The sequence below is a fragment of the Oncorhynchus kisutch genome, linkage group LG13 (assembly GCF_002021735.2).
Source record: "Oncorhynchus kisutch isolate 150728-3 linkage group LG13, Okis_V2, whole genome shotgun sequence".
Taxonomy (NCBI): domain Eukaryota; kingdom Metazoa; phylum Chordata; class Actinopteri; order Salmoniformes; family Salmonidae; genus Oncorhynchus; species Oncorhynchus kisutch.
Window position 1 is genome coordinate 44,675,065 of NC_034186.2, and position 21,054 is coordinate 44,696,118.

General features: G+C 46.7%; 1 protein-coding gene across 1 annotated transcript in view; it reads left to right on the forward strand.

Annotated features, from left to right (window-relative positions):
- Nucleotides 1-21,054, forward strand: part of glis1b (GLIS family zinc finger 1b) — a 117,992-nt gene that overhangs the window by 88,359 nt on the left and 8,579 nt on the right. The window contains exons 5-8 of the mRNA XM_031786357.1: nt 1,433-1,594; nt 4,951-5,061; nt 8,697-8,874; nt 11,845-12,031. Of these exons, the coding sequence (XP_031642217.1) occupies nt 1,433-1,594; nt 4,951-5,061; nt 8,697-8,874; nt 11,845-12,031 (638 nt within the window). The remainder of the gene's footprint in view (nt 1-1,432; nt 1,595-4,950; nt 5,062-8,696; nt 8,875-11,844; nt 12,032-21,054) is intronic.

The window sequence follows — 21,054 nt, forward strand, 5'->3', positions numbered from 1 at the left end:
GAGGTGGAGCCGGCAGAGCCCTCAGATAGGGTAACAGGAAAGTAATTGTAACGGAAAGGGCCTTGATGCCATGCTCCTCAGTGGCCCCAAAGGCTCCCATTGTTGTGGACCATGATAGCAACCATGACTGGTATTGATGTCAGGCTGACCGTAGCCACTGCCGCGAGTCCCCGTGAATAGTTAAGGCAGATTAATGAAGCGGGATATAAGTTACATTGAGGTGTACTGTACTCTACATGTACAGTGGTGCTCCATACACTTAATGGCTGTATGCATAGGAGGAGGAGGAGGATGGCCACTGTCTCAGCCAATCAGCCCTGTTTGTGTTGATGAGCGGGGAAGGATATGCGAGCAGACTCATGAATAATGGGTGTGCTAGCAAATCTGTGGTGTCCATTGGCTGAGTGGATAGGATCAAATGGGCTGAGTGGCCAGTCAGGATCATATGTAATGGGCTTGTTTACACTCACTGCCACTTATCTAGTTCATCTACCCTCATATACTATGCTCCGCATGTCACCCATTAACTGTCACTGTACAGTATAGGTTTACTGTCGTTTCTCCTGCAACCCCACTACGTGTCTCTTGGTAGTACGGGCTTACTATCGTCTCCCTGCACTGTAGCCTCACCGGTAGCTACATAGCAAGTTGTAGTAACACTAACACTGAAGGCATGTATATGGAGATGTGGGATCTAAATTTGATCACCGTGTTGCAGAAGAACATTCCTGCAAGGCAGGAAATGTAAAAATGGTGGTGTATTTCAGGTTTGAAAAGGCTTCTGAAGTTTGTAATTTCAATTTCGAAATTTCAGGCTTGATTTTCCCATAATAAAGAATGTAAAAAATGTATATTAATTGTAATCCACATAATAATTCATATTTCCTCATTCTGTAGGATTATTTTCCTGCTGTAGCAAACTGGCTCAAATTAAGATCCTACATCTGTAAAATACAGATGTGAGGTGTTCCTGGCTCATATGACAATGTCTGAGTAACAAATGGCACCCTATTCCCTAAATAATGCACTCTTTTTGACCAGAACCCTATGGGCCCTGGTCAAAAGTTGTGTACTGAACAGGGGAAAAGGTGCCATTTGGGATTAAATCAATGTAATTTGGTTACTAATAGCTTTTTACAGTGGTCTGTGGAAACACAAGTGCTCAGACCATGTGAAAATGGAAGATTTTGACCATGGCTGGTACAATATCTGTTAGTTTCCATGGCCTGGTGTCATTGTAAGGAAGGGACTCATCCAGCTGTGTGACTGATAGAAGGAGTGGGGGAATGAATGGGAGCATGCGCTGCTCTGAGTCACAGAGGTACATGGACACAGTGGCTTCATTGTACAGCCTTCCTCTCTTATTGATCTCCCTCTCTCTCCCTCTCTCTCCCTCTGTGTGTGTGTTTCTCTTGTCTATCCTCTCCTGCAGTTTGAGGGCTGCAGCAAGGCCTTTTCCCGCCTGGAGAACCTAAAGATCCACCTACGGAGCCACACAGGGGAGAAGCCCTACCTGTGCCAGCACCCCGGCTGCCAGAAAGCTTTCAGCAACTCCAGCGACCGGGCCAAGCACCAGCGCACTCACCTGGACACGGTCAGAACACATGGAGACAGCCTCCACTTTGGTTCTACTACCCACAATTCCTACCTCCTGGTTCCTTTCTGCTGTAGATCATGGATCAAGGCTGTTATAAGGGGTTTGAATCAGGGTTAATTTTAGACACTCGTTGTGGGTGTGAGTGCCCTAAAAGGGGCCATTGTTAACAGTTGAACTCTGATAGGGTTGACCTGATTACGGTGTATGTGTACGGGGGATTTTTATTTAACAAGTGTTTGTTTAGATTTCCCTTCTTTTTTTCCCTCCCTTTCCAAGGCTGCCATTCACTAAACCAAACCAAAAACCAAACTAAACCTAAAGGAAAATGGAATTGTACACATGAAAGGGTCAGTGCCCATTTCCAAACCTCAATGCCCATTTCCATCCCTTGACAGTGTCACAGTTCAATAAGCGAACCATCAGTCAGGGAGTAACAGTCCGTTCTCACTCGCCCCACACTCCCTCCATCAGCCAGAGGCTGTGCCGGTGCCACGACATGCTACAGATCATTAAAATATCACTTCCATTAGTCCGTTTCGAGTCACAGTATGTGAAATAAGCAGCAGTTAGGTTAGCGTGGAGCGTTCGGCTCAGACAGGGCTTTGCCTTGTCTCTGTCTGCTACAAGGGGGAAACCAGTGACTGTATATAGAGGAAAGGAAAGCCTGAGTCAGCCACGACTCATTCCTCCTGTCTCCGTTACTCCTCCAACGTCCTACTTTATCACAGTCCACAGGCCTCAACCAGCCTCAGCCCCCCCAGCCTCACTCCCGCACTGACACAGCCAATTCCACCACCAGCCCAAGACGCTGATGGCCGCACATTAGCGCCCCGCCGAGAGCCTAATTCCGCCGCCCGCCACCCTGACAAACACACTTTGGGGGAAAAATAATTTTCAACTATGATATTTATACTAGAAAGAAGTTGTGTGTGTGTGTGTTTTTTTTTCTTCTCCCTCGCTGGATATTTTCTCCACTCGTCGGGTCTGTGTCGGATTGGCGTTGCGTAGGAATAACAAACAGGGCAGAGATGAGTGGTGTCGAGAGCGGCTTGGAATAACAATGTGTTATTTACAGAAATGAGCGAGGTACAAGCGGAGAACCAATAAAGAGGCGTATCACCTTTCACTTTAATGGCCACCTTATTTTCCACTGTGTGGAGAGAGAAAATACATACACCATACCAAAGTATGTGGACACCCTGTTTCAAATTAGTGGATTCGGCTATGTTGACAGGTATCTCTCAAAATCGAGCACTCAGCCATGTCATCTCCATAGACAGACACTGGCAGTGGAATGGCCTGTACTGAAGAGTTCAGTGACTTTCGACGTGGCACCGTCATAGGATGCCACCTTTCCAACAAGTCAGTTCGTCAAATTTCTGCCCTGCTAGAGCTGCCCCGGGTTTCATTGTAAGTGCTGTTATTGTGTAGTGGAAACATCTAGGAGTATCAACGGCTCAGCCGTGAAGTGGTAGGCCACGCAAGCTCACAGAACGGGGCCGCTGAGTGCTGAAGCGCAGAGCGGGTAAAAATCGTCTGTCCTCGGTTGCAACACTCACTACCGAGTTCCAAACTGCCTCTGGAAGCAATTTCAGCACAATAACTGTTCGTCAGGAGCTTCATGGAATGGGTTTCCATGTCCGAGCAGCCGCACACAAGCCTAAGATCACCATGCACAATGCCATGCGTTGGCTGGAGTGGTGTAAAGCTTGCCGCTATTGGACTCTGGAGCAGTGGTAACGCGTTCTCTGAAGTGATGAATCACGCTTCACCATCTGGCAGTCTGACGGATGAATCTCGGTTTGGCGTATGCCCGGAGAAAGCTACCTGCCCAAATTCATAGTGCCAACTGTAAAGTTTGGTGGATAAGGAATTGTCTGGGGCTGTTTATCATGGTTCGGGCTAGGCCCCTTAGTTCCAGTGGAGGGAAATCTTAACGCTACAGCATACAATGACATTCTAGACGATTCTGTGCATCCAACTTTGTGACAAGAGTTAGGCCCTTTCCTGTTTCAGCATGACAATGCTCCTGTGCACAAAGCGAGGTCCATACAGAAATGGTTGGTTGAGATTGGTGTGGAAGAACTTGACTGGCCTGCACAGAGCCCTGACCTCAACCCCATTAAACACCTTTGTGATGAATTGGAACAACGACTGATAGCCAGCCCTAATCACCCAACATCAGTGCCCGAACTCACTAATGCTCTTGTGGCTGAATGGAAGCAAGTCTCCGCAGCAATGTTCCAACATGTAGTGAAAAGCCTTCCCAGAAGAGTGGAGGCTGTTATAGCAACAAAGGGGGGACCAACTCCGTATTAATGCCCATGATTTTGGTATGCGATGTTTGAAGAGCACGTGTCCACATGCTTTTGGTCAGGGAAAATAGCTCCATCACCAGGCTGCATGCTGTGTTTTATTCAGTAATATTGTGTGACAATGAGGAAAGTTAATGACAGGGAGTGCAGTCGTTTTTACACCACTGGTGTAGTGATCCAATCAAATGTTATTGGTCGCATACACATATTTAGCAGATGTTATTGCGTAGTGAAGTGTTGTTGCTTTTGGTGATCATGTTTAGTGCCCCCCCTCACATCTTTTGCCGTAATTTGCACGATAACTTCACGAGAATATAAACCTTGTAAACCTTATAACAAATGTGATCTTTTAAAAATTTGATTTACCTTTATTTAACTAGGCAAGTCAGTTAAGAACAAACTCTTATTTTCAATGACGGCCTAGGGACAGTGGGTTAACTGCCTGTTCAGGAGCAGAACGACAGATTAGTACCTTGTCAGCTCAGGGGTTTGAACTTGCAACCTTCCGGTTACTAGTCCAACACTCTAACCACTAGGCTACCCTGCCACCCCGGGGTAGCCTTTATGTCGTCAGTCTTCTATGGAGCACCAATGTGCTACATTAAATGTGATTTCTTGTAGTGCTTAAAAATGTTGTCAAATTGAATATTTTATTCAATTTATGTTTTATATTTTCTCTTCACTCTCTTTCTCATTCCTCCTCTCTTGCCCTCAATTTCTTCAATTGCTCTCTGTATTCTCAGCTGAAAGGTAGGAGGCTCTCTTTGCCTTCTTATTTCATCGCATTTCATTACTCTTCTGCCTGTTTTTTTTTTGTGTGCATTTTTGTTCTTGATTTCTGCTCTTCTTTGGTAATGTAACATAGTGCCTATGGCCAACGCAAACATGTTCTTGAGTTCACATGTGGTTTTGTATTAATCCATTTCGAAAACTTTGGTTGCTTTGACTTGTGGTTGCTTCACTGTCGTTACGCAACAACTAGTTGCTTTGAATCAGACACTTACCCTACACTATTCATATGTTCATCATGTTCTATAGAAACCGTACGCGTGTCAGATCCCGGGATGCACCAAGCGCTACACCGACCCCAGCTCCCTACGCAAACACGTCAAGATCCACTCGGCCAAAGAGCAACAGGTGCGTAGAAAGGTAAGAGTGAGAGAATTTACTGACGCCCCCCCCCCAAAAAAAAACTGTCACTTTAAATCAGAGGATGGGCTCATTGTAATGGCCAGAATGCATTGAAGGAGCCATCCTCCCTTCTCCAGCCTTCACTTTCTCACACTGTACATCTTTCGACCAGTTAACTCAAATCAAATCAAATTGTATTAGTCACATCTGCCCAATACAACAGGTATTGTATTCGCCTTACAGTGAAATGCTTACTTACAAGCCCCTAACCAACAAAACAACCAACAAAACATAAGAATAAGAATAATAAATAAAAGGAACAAGTAATTAAAGAGCAGCAGTAAAATAACAATAGCAAGACTATATACAGGGGGTACCGGTACAGAGTCCTTGTGCGGGGCACCGGTTAGTCTAGGTAATATGTACATATAGGTAGAGTTATTTAAGTGACTATGCATAGATAATAACAGGGAGTAGCAGCGGCGTAAAAGAGGGGGTGGGGTGGTGGGAAATGCAAATAGCCTGGGTAGCCATTTGATTAGATGTTCAGGAGTCTTATGGCTTGGGGGTAGAAGCTGTTTAGAAGCCTCTTGGTGCTAGACTTACCGCTTGCCGTGCAGTAGCAGACAGAACAGTCTATGACTAGGGTGGCTGGAGTCTTTGACAATTCTTTGGGGCTTTCCTCTGACACCGTCTGGTATAGAGGTCCTGGATGACAGGAAGCTTGGCCCGGTGTTGTACTGGGCCGTATGCACTACCCTCTGTAGTGCCTTGCGGTCAGAGGCAGAGCAGTTGCCATACCAGGCAGTGATGTAACCAACATGCTCTCGATGGTGCAGCTGTAGAACCTTTTCAGGCCAAATATGCCACATGCCAAATATTTGATCTCCTGAGGGGGAATAGGTTTTGTCGTGCCCTCTTCACGACTGTCTTGGTGTGCTTGGACCATGTTAGTTTGTTGGTGATGTGGACACCAAGGAACTTTAAGCTCTCAACCTGCTCCATTACAGCCCTGTCGATGAGAATGGGGGCGTGCTCGGTCCTCCATTTCCTGTAGTCCACAATCATCTCCACCCCAGTGGACCCTAGATATTAGCGCTAGTTCTTGGTTCTCGTTTCCAGGTAAGTAGTGCGTAGCACATCGATGACTTGTAAGCCGGAAAAGGGTCCCCTCCGCCATGCGGATCAACCAAATGTTAAATGACTGACGTTCAAAAGAGACGAGCCCCGTTTCGCCGTTGCTCTTCAAGTCAAAGTCAAGAAATTCAATGACGACTGAGAGCATGTTAGGACTCTTGTCGATCTTGTCAGACCACATGCGTCGCAAATGTCCCCAGTAGGTGTAATCATCTCCGCTTTAGTACTTATTCTTCCTCGCGGCTCCGCACAGTTGGTTTAATTTAGCAGAGCCTTTGAAAACCATTTCCCTGACAATAGATCAGGTTGGACCACATTTCGTCATATTCATGGTCAACAGCCCACTCTTCTGCTGATCGGGCTCGGTAAACATGGGGAGAATGGAGAGACAGAATGGTCTCATTGTGTCTAAAAGGCTTGAGTGGTGGTGGCCGGGCCTGGATAATGTGTTCCTTTGCTTACCATTGCTGTTAAACAGAAACATGTTGAGGCTTGCACCATTGTTAATAAGCTGGAGCTCGAGCCGAATACCCCAGTGGCCAGATGTTGTGGACACATGTCAAACAAACCCCCTCACTCTATCTCGGAACAGAAAAAAAAAAGACAATCCAAATCTGTTATAGCGTCATGTTGTGAAAGGCAGAGGCCCAATTAGACTTGATGAATTGTTGCAAGGCGCTCGTAAGGAACGGTTGCCAATCACCACATGTGTTCGGTCACTTACTGACGTTGTCCAGGTGTCAACTTACAATGTGATGATTGTCGAATCGGTCTGTGATACGTAGAGACAGCGATCCATCTGGAATCTTGATTCAAGGGCTCAGATATAACAGGAAAAGCCTCATGCCAACTCGAATATCAATCCAGACGGGCTATTAAATCCATCCTGAATGAATTCCATTGAATTAGTTCTGATGGCCGCCCTGGCATACTAATCTGTTGGGGTATCTGTGAGCGAGGTAGTGCATGCTTCGAACCTATCCTCTTGGCTTGCTCCGTTGGCTTGTCAAACCTGTAAATGAGAGAATGGACGAACAGAACGACAGCTAGATGGACTAGTGGTCCTGATCCCTTCTCTTTCTCCGGGTCCTAATAAGTGGGCTGCCTGTGGTCGGGAAAACGGGCCTCTAGGCCTGTCATTTCCTCTCAGTCTCTGTGGTTGAGATGCCAATGCTAACGAACTGATTCACTGCTTTTATGAAAGACTTTTGTGCTTGTGGGCCAGTTTACACAAATGTTCTTTTATTCTTACCGTAGCCCTGGTGTTACTTATGTCAGCTCTTACTGGCAGAGCCTCGGCGTCGCTGTCCTCGTAGGGAGGGTTGACATTACACTACAGCCTTTTTAACAGATTCAGTGTAGTTTAGTGTAGCTTATATGTTGTAGCAATCTATAGCTAAACATAGCCTCGTTTGGGATCAAACCCCACAGCCTTATATGGTTAGCGCTGTGCTCTAGTCAACTGAGCTAACCAGCCCACTAGACTAAAGAACGACGAGATTTTCATTTGAGCCATAGAAGGATCACAGCTATCCCTTCAGTCCAGCCACTGTCCAGCCACACCGTAGAATCATGTTGGATTTTTTTTTAAATACCTGCCTTTACCTTCAGATTAAAACCAGGCATTCGGTGTGATCAACCATGTCCTGACGTCACCACCCCGCTGGGCACACACGGGTTGGATCAACATTGTTTCCACGTAATTTCAATGAGCTGACGTTGAGCCAACACGGAATAGACGTTGAATTGACGTCTGTGCCCAGTGGGACAGCTCTGAAGGTACTTCTGCAGATGAAGGGGAAGAAAGACATGGTTGTTAGGATTCCTGCAATGCACTGCCTTGGCATGTACCATAGCCTACGATAACATTTTACTACAGCGCAAGCCACTGCACTGATGTATAGACGAGAGTAAACCATTTCACTGATCTGTAAGACAGACTACCCTAGCTATCATTCCAACTGATGTAGATTACCTTGAAACCACTGCTAGCTTAATATACCCAGGGTTGGAATTTAAAAACGTGGATTTAGATTGGTAACTAAAACCACTGGGAATGCAGGAAATCAGCTCAAAAACACATTTTTCATTTATTTTACTAGGCAAGTCAGTTAAGAACAAATTCTTATTTTCAATGACAGCCTAGGAACAGTGGGTTAACTGCCTGTTCAAGGGCAGAACGACAGATTTTGTACCTTGTCAGCTCGGGGATTTGAACTTGCAACCTTTCGGTTACTAGTCCAATGCTCTAACCACTAGGCTACACTGCCACAGTCATAGTAATGTTTTCACTTTGGGAGCAGTGTTCCCGAATACGCTGCCCCAATTCCACCCTGGCATGGAATGGGTGATAGACTGCAGTTTCATGTGTGTTTGCTCACCCAGATACAATTTGCAGAAAGACAGTCATGCCACATGTCATGGCTTGGTGTTGGTATGAAGATGTCCAACCAAACTCTGAAATGTATTGTATTGTATTGTCCAACAACCCCTCCCCTTCTCTGCTTGATTGACAGCTGAGGCCCTGCCCCCACCTGGAGCAGGACGTCCTGAGTGAGTGTCTGTCTGTGCACCACCCGCAGGGCTCCGCCCCCTCTCAGCACCAGCACCTGCACTGCCCCGCCCCCTCGCAGCAGCATTTGTTCAACGGGAAGGATGGCCGCTCCCCGGGACTGTGCCAGGACATCTTCACAGGTGCACGGAGGACACTCTACCCCCCCTAACCCCTCACCCTTAACCTGTGTACCCATAACCCCAGACCCTAACACTCCAGGTAAAAGGTGCCTGTAGGATCTAGGATCAGCTCAGCTTTCAGATCTAGGATCATCTTTCTTTAAAATTCTAACGCAAAACTGACCTTAGCTCAGCTTCTAGGCCAGGACAAATTCATCCTACTCCAACCCTTAACCCCCAATTCACCAACCGACACACTGACCTATCTTTAATATTACAGTAAACGTTGACATTTTGAGATGATAGACTGGCAGTAACTGTCTCAGTGCTGATTTCCAGCTTTGAGGACAAATTGGCCTGAGTGCCTTCAGCTCAATGTGATACCTGATGCATTAATTAGAACGGATTCGGTTTGGAAACAAGTCCTTTGTGTTTTACGAGAAACTTTTGCCTCACTTCCTGCTGGTTGAGACCGCTGGTTGACAGATATTTAGGACTGGAAATCAAACTGAGAACATCTACAAATGGCTAACATTTATGATTTGCAATTAATGCTGAATATGAATATTTTCCGATTCACATTCTTTTTGGTTTAACTTGGAAGTCTCTCTATGGAGATCCCATAGACTATACTACAGTCAAATGGCTTGCGAAAGAGAGGTTGATGAGCAGGATCAAATATAGGATTACTATGGAGGAGAGGAGAGATGCCCTGCAGTGTCCACAGTTTATGGACACATCTGTCATTGTTTGCTCAGTTTGTCCAATCCAGACTCCCCATCTCTCTCTGTTATTGTTATGGGACTATGAAAGCTCCAGTTGTCTTTGATTATTGAATCGATGCTTGAAATACTGGCATCTTTTCTTCTCCTCTCCCTCTGTTTTGAGTGGATGTGTTGCTAGCTCCAATTGTGACAAAATGTGCAAATGGTTTCTAGCCCGCAGGAGCTGTTGTGTTGCTGTGGCCGTATTGGTTGATTAGGAGGCGTTCGAGGACGACGGGTTTGTTAGGGTTTACGCCAGGCGAAATGAAATGGGATTCATCATTGCATGTGTTGAGCTTTGTTCTCCAGCCAACAGAGGGAGGAGAGTCAGCAGGATGGGCAGAGTAGGGAGGCTCTTAAACGTTAACACTTCTATAGCTGACAATGAGTCGCACTTCTAGTTGCGGTGAATATTATGGTTCCTGTTGGTTGGTTTTTAAAATGGCTTGGTATTTGGTATCTGTAGGTTTTAGTTTCTGAGGCTAAAGAGATGTTCAGTAGGCTCAATCTTACTCAGGAAAATATCTTTGTTCCTTTTAGGACCTCAGTCAGTGTGTTTCTGAATGTAATTCATCTGCTAGAGCACATTACTGCAGATGACCATAGGTCCATCTCAGTGTGACAGGCTTCAAGTCAGGCTATGCTGCCTACTAATGCCACCACAAACACCGCCCTAACCACTCATAACCCTACAGAACCCCCTGCTAACTCACAAAGAACCTTCACAAAACTCACAGAGAAAACTCTCTGAACCGTCACAGATACGTGTCAGAACCGCCACAACCAAATGTTCTCAGGCCCGTCACATAGCCCTCTCAGAACCCACATGAAAAGAAAACACTTAGAATCGTCACAGAGCACTCCTACGATCATCCCAAAACGCGCGGGGGAAACCCTGCACCGCTGAGGCTTGTGATGAAATTGAAGCAATCGCAGCGATTATTTGTAGAATGTTTGCTGGTCTGGTAGCAGATGTGGGGGCTAAAGGGGAAACCATTTAAGGTCTGTGATTGATGATTTTGGGGGTAATGAATCAAGCTTGTAACCATTTCAGAGAGCTGTCAGATAGGCCCTGCTTCCACTTGAGCACAGCTGGGGGAACAGTACTGCAGAAACCAGGAGCGCTCCTCTCGTCTCCGCACCGCCTCGTTGCCCTGGACAGTCGACGACGTTACGCTGTCCCCCAGGACACTGGCAAAGACATCGCAGGCAGGGCAGAGTGAGGAGAGGAGAGAGGAGAGAACAGATTTACAGTACAGGAGGAGGAGTGAGAGGCAGAGGGGGCTGCTGACTTCACTGCCTTGACCCTCTTAGGCAATCTGAGAGCCCCTTGGACAGAGCTGAGCTCTTTCAACTGGAGCTCTCAGTAGAGCATTCAGCTGTCATTGTGATTTGTCATGAGCCTGAATCGCCATCCAACTGAAGTACAGATGTGGAATCTTAATGTGATCACCCTGTTGCAGGGTGACTTTTCTGCCATGCAGGAAATGTAAAACTTGTAGTGTTTTGACGTTTAAAAAGGCTTCTAAAGTTTGTAATTTCCACTGTGAAATGTCAGACTTGCTTTTCCCTTGTGAAAATATACTGTATAAACCGCTGCAAAAAAATGTGCATTAATTATAATCCACACAGTAATTCACATTTCCTGTTGCTGCAGGATTATTTTCCTGCTATAGGAGACTGGCTCAAATTAAGATCATAGATCTGTAGACTGATTCTTTTCTGATGCTCAGACAGGAAGGTCAGAGGCATTTAAACTGCTACAAATACTTAGGGACTGGCACAGGGGCACACACACGTACGCTCGCACACACACACACACACACACACACACACACACACACACACACACACACACACACACACACACACACACACACACACACACACACACACACACACACAGCAAGTTCTCCACTCATGTTCAAAATTCCTATAAAGTCTTCTCAACAGAAATCGTAACACTATTGTACTAAATAGTATTGTAACCAGAACAAAACAGTTTAAGGACAACCGAGGACAACCCCTGTGGCAGCACAAACAATGTACTGTAAATCACAAAACAACAGAACATTTTATTTTCCAAAGCTCTCACTGATTGGACGATCAGTTGTGAAAACAAAAGCTTGTTGCCTTGAAAAGCTTTTTAATTTGCTCAAAGGGGAAGGTGGTCGAGTGAGGGACTCAAGTTGGCACATTTAGTGAATTAACTTTGTTGGTCTTTCAGGCCTGTACACTGGCTCCAGCACTCCCCACCACGGTGTCTCAGTGGAGCTCCTCTCCCCAGGACCAGCCCCCACCCCTGGCTCAGCCTCCGCCCCTGACCTGCCCCCCAGGCAGCCCCGTCTGGACCGGGACCTGAGCAGCCCGCATCATCTGTCCCCTCTGTCCACCATGGAGAGCACACGTGACGGGTGAGTCCCCTATAACATACTACTGTGAAATCATATATGTACATCATATCACACATGGAATTGTGGCCACAGGTCACATACCGCAGGAGGTTGGTGGCACCTTCATTGGGGAGAACGGGCTCGTGGTAATGACTGGAGCGGAATATGTGGAATGTTCTCAAGTACATTAAACACATTGTTTCCAGGTGTTTGATGCCATTCCATTTGCTTCATTCCTGCCATTATTATAAGCCGTTCTCCCCTCAGCAGCCTCCTGTCACATACATACTGATTTGTTTAACGCACACATAAACACAGACAGACACGCACACATAAACACAGACAGGCACGCACACATAAACACAGACAGACACGCACACATAAACACAGACAGGCACGCACACATAAACACAGACAGACACGCACACATAAACACAGACAGGCACGCACACATAAACACAGACAGACAAGCACACATAAACACAGACAGGCACGCACACATAAACACAGACACGCACACATAAACACAGACAGACACGCACACATAAACACAGACAGGCACGCACACATAAACACAGACAGACAAGCACACATAAACACAGACAGACAAGCACACATAAACACAGACAGGCACGCACACATAAACACAGACAGGCACGCACACATAAACACAGACAGACACGCACACATAAACACAGACAGGCACGCATACATAAACACAGACAGACAAGCACACATAAACACAGACAGGCACGCACACATAAACACAGACAGACACGCACACATAAACACGCACACAGACAGACACGCACACATACACACGCACACAGACAGACACGCACACATACACACGCACAGATAAACACAGACAGACACGCACACATAAACACAGACAGACACGCACACATAAACACGCACACAGACAGACACGCACACATACACACGCACAGATAAACACAGACAGACACTCACACATAAACACAGACAGACATGCACACGTAAACACAGACAGACACGCACACGTAAACACAGACAGACACATAAACACAGACAGACACGCACACATACACACGCACACAAACACAGACAGACACGCACACATACACACACACATAAACACAGAAAGACACGCACAAATACACACGCACACATAAACACAGACAGACACGCACACATAAACACAGACAGACACGCACACATACACACGCACACATAAACACAGACAGACACGCACACATAAACACAGACAGACACGCACACATAAACACGCACACAGACAGACACGCACACATACACACGCACAGATAAACACAGATAGACACGCACACATAAACACAGACAGACATGCACACGTAAACACAGACAGACACGCACACGTAAACACAGACAGACACATAAACACAGACAGACACGCACACATACACACGCACACAAACACAGACAGACACGCACACATACACACGCACACATAAACACAGACAGACACGCACACATACACGCACACATAAACACAGACAGACACGCACACATACACACGCACACATAAACAGACAGACACGCACATGCACACATAAACACAGACAGACACGCACACGTAAACACAGACAGACACGCACACATACACACGCACACAAACACAGACAGACACGCACACAGACACGCACACATAAACACAGACACATAAACACAGACAGACACGCACACATACACACGCACACATAAACACAGACAGACACGCACACATACACACGCACACATAAACACAGACAGACATGCACACATAAACACAGACAGACATGCACACATAAACACAGACAGACACGCACACATAAACACAGACAGACACGCACACAAACACAAACAGACACGCACACATACACACACGTACACATCATTGTAGCATACTGTACACTTCATCAATATTATCACGCTGATCCCAGCGCAGGGTGAGGACACTTGCGAAATAGAAACTCTGTTATGTGTCATCCAAAATCAATTCCCATTTTAGTGCAAAAACTATATTAGGGCCCACCGTCAGATACATCCTATCACTTTAGCTGTCGTAATCCAAATCAAAACCTATCTGAGTCCCAAATGGCACCCTTTTCCCTATGTAGTGCACTACTTTTGACCAGGGCCCATAAGGAGCCCCGTAGGGCTCTAGTCAAAAGTAGTGCACTGGGGGGTTCCATTTGGGACGTAGCTTAACCGTGACCGTTCAGATACAGCGCTCACAGGAAAGGCCACGGTGAGGTCAAAATGATGCGGGCCAATAAGATCCGCTCTGTTCCTGGCATTGTGTCCAATGATCCACAGGTCCATTCGAGTCCCAGCTGGGGGTTTACAGAGTACTCCCAATGACCTAACGGTTTGGCCCAGGATTTAACAAAGGTTTTAAAGATGAAACTGTCAAAGCAGTGATGACTCCTCTTGTGGGTTTGTGTAGCTCATTAACAGCACTTGACCTTCAGCTCTTTAAACATACTCCATAGCTCTTTAAACATACTTTAGCTCTGTCCGTGTAACCTGTCGTCACTTTTATTTGACATGTACTGTCCACGCAGATGTGTGTCAGCCAGTTCACTCTGAACAAGTGTCGATTGTAGTTAGTAGAGGCACAGTCCTAACAAGATTATAGCGGCGTAATGCTAATACAATACCTATCGTATTATATTTCGTAGCATTGGAGTATGATAAGTGCAGTACCAACTAGGCTCCTCTGTGTTTAGCATAGATCGATCTCGATCTCTCTCTCTCTCTCTCTCTCTCTCTCTCTCTCTCTCTCTCTCTCTCTCTCTCTCTCTCTCTCTCTCTCTCTCTCTCTCTCTCTCTCTCTCTCTCTCTCTCTCTCTCTCTCTCTCTCTCTCTCTCTCCTCTCTCTCTCTCTCTCTCTCTCTCTCTCTCTCTCTCTCTCTCTCTCTCTCTCTCTCTCTCTCTCTCTCTCTCTCTCTCTCTCTCTCTCTCTCTCTCTCTCTCTCTCTCTCTCTCTCTCTCTCTCTCTCTCTCTCTCTCTCTCTATGCATGTTTCCTATTCATGTCTATGATTTCCCCAGAGATCCAGCAGAGCACAGTAACAAAGCCAACGTGTTGTCAGGAGGCACTGTGTGTACCGTACAAAACAACCAGAGGGAGAGAAAAAATTCACCATTAAAAAAACATTTGGAGGCAATGGGGATACAATCAAGCATTGCAGAAAGTGTAACAAAAGAATAGTTTTACATAAGCATGGTGTGTGTGCGTGCGTGCAGTGAGATGTCATGGTAGGCCAGGCCCTTTCTGGAAGGTGCTGTGTTTTGTCAAACATTGAAACAGCAGGAATAGAATTGTGTAGAATTACAATGTGGTTTCAGGATTCCTTGGTAAGTAGCACTACATACGCACACAGTTACTGCCACTGGGAGAGAGATGCAAAGTGTGTTGTTAGGATATTGTAACACCAGTTAGACAACACACACATACAGTTGAAGTCGGAAGTTTACATACACTTAGGTTGGAGTCATTAAAACTCATTTTTCGAACAACTCGAAATATTTCTTGTTAACAAACTATAGTTTTGGTAAGTCGGTTAGGACAGTAGGACATGTGCATGACACAAGTAATTTTTCCAACAATTGTTTACAAACAGATTATTTCACTTATAATTCACTGTACCACAATTCCAGTGGGTCAGACGTTTACATACACTAAGTTGACTGTGCCTTTAAACAGCTTGGAAAATTCCAGAAAATGATGTCATGGCTTTAGAAGCTTCTGATAGGCTAATTGACTTCATTTGAGTAAATTGGAGGTGTACCTGTGGATGTATTTCAAGGCCTACCTTCAAACTCAGTCCATCTTTGCTTGACATCATGGGACAATCTAAAGAAATCAGCCAAGACCTCAGAAAAACATTATAGACCTCCACAAGTGTGGTTCATCCTTGGGAGCAATTTCCAAACACCTGAAGGTACCACGTTCATCTGTACAAACAATAGTATGCAAGTACGTCATACTGCTCAGGAAGGAGACGCGTTCTGTCTCCTAGAGATGAACATACTTTGGTGCAAAAAGTGCAAGTCAATCCCAGAACAACAGCAAAGGACCTTGTGAAGATGCAGGAGGAAATAGGTACCAAAGTATCTATATCCAAAGTAAAACGAGTCCTATAGTGACATAACCTGAAAGGCCGCTCAGCAAGGAAGAAGCCATTGCTCCAAAACCACCATAAAAAACCTACAGTTTGCAACTGCACATGGGGACAAAGTGTCACGTTCTGACCTTAGTTCATTTTTTATGTCTTTGTGTTAGGTTGGTCAGGGCGTGAGTTGGGGTGGGTTGTCTCTTTTTTCTATGTTATATTTTCTACGTGTTTGGCATAGTATGGTTCTCAATCAGAGGCAGGTGTCGTTCGTTGTCTCTGATTGAGAATCATACTTAGGTAGCCTGTTCCCACCTGTGTTTTGTGGGTGATTATTTTCTGTTTAGTGTTTTCTGCACCTTACAGGACGGTTTAGTTTTTTTCACGTTGTTATTTTCTATTTCAGTGTTCAGTAAATAAACATCATGAACACATACCACGCTGCGCATTGGTCCGATATTTCATACTCGTCGTGAGACGACGAAGACAACCGTTACAGAATCACCCACCAACCAAGGACCAAGCAGCGTGGTATGGGGCAGCAGCGATCTCTGGACTCATGGACATGGGAGGAGATTTTGGACGGAAAAGGACCCTGGGCACAGGCTGGGGAATATCGCCAACCCAAGGCAGAGCTGGAGGCAGCGAAGCTGAGCAGCGGCGATATGAGGAGGCAGTACGGCAGCTTGACAGGCACGAGAAGCAGCCCCCAATATTTGGGGAGGAGGCACACAGGGAGTGTGGCAGAGTCAGGTTGGAGACCTGAGCCCACTCCTCGTGCTTACCGGAAGCAGCACAGTACTGGTCAGGCACCGTGTTATGCGGTCAAGCGCACAGTGTCACCAGTACGCGCTCATAGCCCGGTTGGCTATAGGCCAGCCCCCCGCAAGTGCCAAGTGAGAATGGGCATCCAGCCAGGGTGTGTTGTGCCGGCCCAGCGTGTTTGGTTCCAGTACGCCGTCTTGGGCCAGGGTATCCTGTGCCGGCGCTGCGTGCTGTGTCTCCAGGGCGTTGGGAGGGTGCAATGCGTCCTATGCCTGTGCTCTGCCCGTGCCGGGCGAATGTGGGTATTGTGCCTAAGGGAGAGGTGCGAGTGGTATGCACCAGAACTCCAGTGCTCACCCACAGCCCGGTTCAACCTGTGCCAGCACTCTGGATGGTCCGGGCTAAATGGTGATCCAGCCGGGAGGAGTGGTGCCAAGGCTGCGCGCCAGGGCTCCTCCACAGCCTGGTCCATCCGGTGCCTCCTCCAAGTACCAGGCCTCCTGTAGGTCTCCCCAGCCTGGTGGGTCCTGTGGCAGCCCCACGCACCAGGCTGTCTCTCCATCTCCTCCCTCCAGGTCCGCCCGTCTGTCCTGAGCTGCCAGAGCCGCCCGTCTGTCCTGAGCTGCCAGAGCCGCCGTCTGTCCTGAGCTGCCAGAGCCGCCCGTCTGTCCTGAGCTGCCAGAGCCGCCCGTCTGTCCTGAGCTGCCAGAGCCGCCCGTCTGTCCTGAGCTTCCAGAGCCGCCCGTCTGTCCTGAGCTGCCAGAGCCACCCGTCAGTCAGGAGCTGCCAGAGCCGCCCGTCAGTCAGGAGCTGCCAGAGCCGCCCGTCAGTCAGGAGCTGCCAGAGCCGCCCGTCAGTCAGGAGCTGCCAGAGCCGCCCGTCAGTCAGGAGCTGCCAGAGCCGCCCGTCAGTCAGGAGCTGCCAGAGCCGCCCGTCAGCCAGGAGCTGCCAGAGCCGCCCGTCAGCCCGGAGCTGCCCGACACTCCGGCGGGGCCGGAGTCACTCTTCACGCCGGCGCTGCTGGAGTCTCCCGCCTGTCCTGGGGTGCCGGAATCTCCCATCTATATCTATCTATCTAATCTCCCATCCACCCAGACCCCCCCCCTATAGGTTCAGATTTTGCGTCCGGAGTCCGGAGGGGGGGGGGGGGGGGGGGGGTGTACTGTCACGTTCTTACCTTAGTTTTTTTTACGTCTTTGTGTTAGGTTGGTCAGGGCGTGAGTTGGGGTGGGTTGTCTATGTTTTTTTTTCTATGTTATATTTTCTATGTGTTTTCGGCCTAGAATGGTTCTCAATCAGAGGCAGGTGTCGTTCGTTGTCTCTGATTGAGAATCAATTATTTTCCCACCTGTGTTTTGTGGGTGATTATTTTCTGTTTAGTGTTTCGTTTTTTTCACGTTGTTATTTTCTATTTCAGTGTTCAGTAAATAAACATCATGAACACATACCACGCTGCGCATTGGTCCGATATTTCATACTCGTCGTCAGATATATTGAAGCAACATCTCAAGACATCAGTCAGGAAGTTAAAGCTTGGTCGCAAATGGGTCTTCCAAATGGACAATGACCCCAAGCATACTTCCAAAGTTGTGGCAAAATGGCTTAAGGACAACAAAGTCAAGGTATTGGAGTGGCCATCACAAAGCCCTGACCTCAATCCTGTAGCACATTTGTGGGCAGAACTGAAAAGGCGTGTGCATACAAGAGGCCTAAAAACCTGACTCAGTTATACCAGCTCTGTCAGGAGGAATGGACCAAAATTCACCCATCTTATTGTGGAAAGGTTGTGGAAGCCTACCTGAAATGTTTGACCCAAGTTAAACAATTTAAAGGCAATGCTACCAAATACTAATTGAGTGTATGTAAACTTCTGACCCACTGGGAATGTGATGAAAGAAATAAAAGCTGAAATAAATCATTCTCTCTACTATTATTCTGACATTTCACATTCTTAAAATAAAGTGGTGATCCTAACTGGCCTAAAACAGGGAATTTTTACTGGGATTAAATGTCAGGAATTGTGAAAAACGGAGTTTAAATGTAATTAGCTAAGGTGTATGTAAACTTCCAACTTCAACTGTACATACACACACACCAACATGATGAGATATTGGAAGTGAGACAGGGGTCTGTTTTTCAGTAAGGTTGATGAGGACCATCTGAAATATACCGCTGTGAGTGGATGATGTAAGTGGAGATATCTTCCTAAGTTTCCATACAAATGAAGATCAAGTGCCTAAGTGATCATTCTTGTCCACGCCTGTCTCTTTGCCCACCCAAAGCTCCTACTTGTACATCTGTGATGTGATGACAGCGTTTCATTGCGAGAATTGCAGCAATTTGTGGATTTCATCAAATTGCGATACCTGACCAAAAATGCATGTACTATACACATACATACAGTAACTGCACAGATTTATCTGCCCATCTGAGAGAGAGAGAGAGAGAGAGTTGTGCCAGGACCTACAACAAGCTGCGTATGAAACGTCTACTCACATTTGCCTGAAGATTGAGCATTTGATTTACATGTTTAAAGCCTTGAGTATACAGGCCGCTGCCAAAGTCAATAGCCGTGCAGCACTTGTTTTTCCCAAACGGTTTAGCAGGACATTCAACATTTTGACAAAATTATCTAACTAACCTGACTCTAGTGCTGCGGCAGCCTCTGACCTCATAGTTAAATGTGTTTACTCTGGCTCAAATGGGCCATTTAGACAAATTTGACTTTGTAAATATCAGTGTCATTTTTCTGAAGCTGATATTAAAATATGCCAGTTAAAATATGATTTCTGTGACCCGTGGCATGCATATGGAGCTCGGAGCAGGAGCTAGAGACACTCGGGGCTTCTCTCACAGACACGGCCATTCTACAGTTGGTGAGGGGCTTGTGAGCGACGATGGGTGGTAAAGGTTGTCATTCAGTGCCTCTTTACCATATGCCATTCTATAATTACAGGGGCAGGGCAGACAGAATTTTTCCTGTGTATTGATATTAGAGCCCCTCGGCAAATATTAGTTTGACATGGTTTGGTACCTTGTGGAGTACAAGGAACTGTGATTGACAAGATCTAATTGAATTAGAGTGGCTGCAGAGACGGCATTAAGAGAGATACGGTTCTGAAGGGAGACAGTCATTCATAGTCAGCGAGTAACTCCATGCCATCAATCCATCCGTCCATCCATCCCTCCCTCCATTCATTATCACCCCTAAATCATCTGCACGGAGTATCAAATCTCCCAAGTCAAACAAAAACATTCCATCATAGTCATTAATTCAACAGACAGGCCGGAGTCGTATATACGTTTCTGAACGTGGTAGTAGTAGGACTAATCGTGGTTTTGAACTGCCTTTGATAAATGGCTGATTCAAAGAACAATTCAGACAATTCAAAGTCAATATTCCTTCACCAGGGATGGCATTTATGTAGTGTTTCAGTGTTTCCTCCAGTGTTTTCAGAGGTTATCTCACAAAAACTAACAGAGAGCTTTTATCGGCCCAGGAAAAGCTCCTTGACTGCTTCGTCTTGGGCCGTAGGGTTAGCTTAGCTCAGCACGACCCGTCTCTCACGCGTGGCTTTAGCGTGCTAACCAGAACCAGGCGCGTTCCCACCGTCCCGCGCCAAGCCGCCCATGCCCATCCATCAGAGGGGCTTAATGGTGGGCCGCCGAGGGGGGGCGGAGGGGGGGGCGGAAGGGGATCTGATCCATGGTCCCCAGTGGGACAGGAAGGGCAGGTGAAGGAAGACGAACGAGGAGCAGAGCAACTTTCTTCATGAATCTTCATCCTGAGCATCCATCTCTTTTCCGTCTTTCTTCCCATCTTTCCATCCCCCCTCAACCTTGTAGACAGAACCAAGCCTTAGAGGACAGATCCTAGAACGGCAAAGGATTGCGTCACGGCCAATTGTATTTTTTTGCTTATTATAGATTGTATATAACCTGACATATAGTCCAGTGCTGATAACGTCCATGTCCTCCTTACATACCTGCTTGGGTTGTAGGAATGTGAATCATTTTGACTGGATTGTTTTAGCCCCAGGGTGATGTTACAGTGTCCAGGTTGGAATGCATAGTCCTGATCCGTTTGCTCTGTCGTAGAGGTTCATGAAGCCAAGTTTATTGCAGGGCTCAGTCTATGTCTACTGAATCAAATCGTATTCCC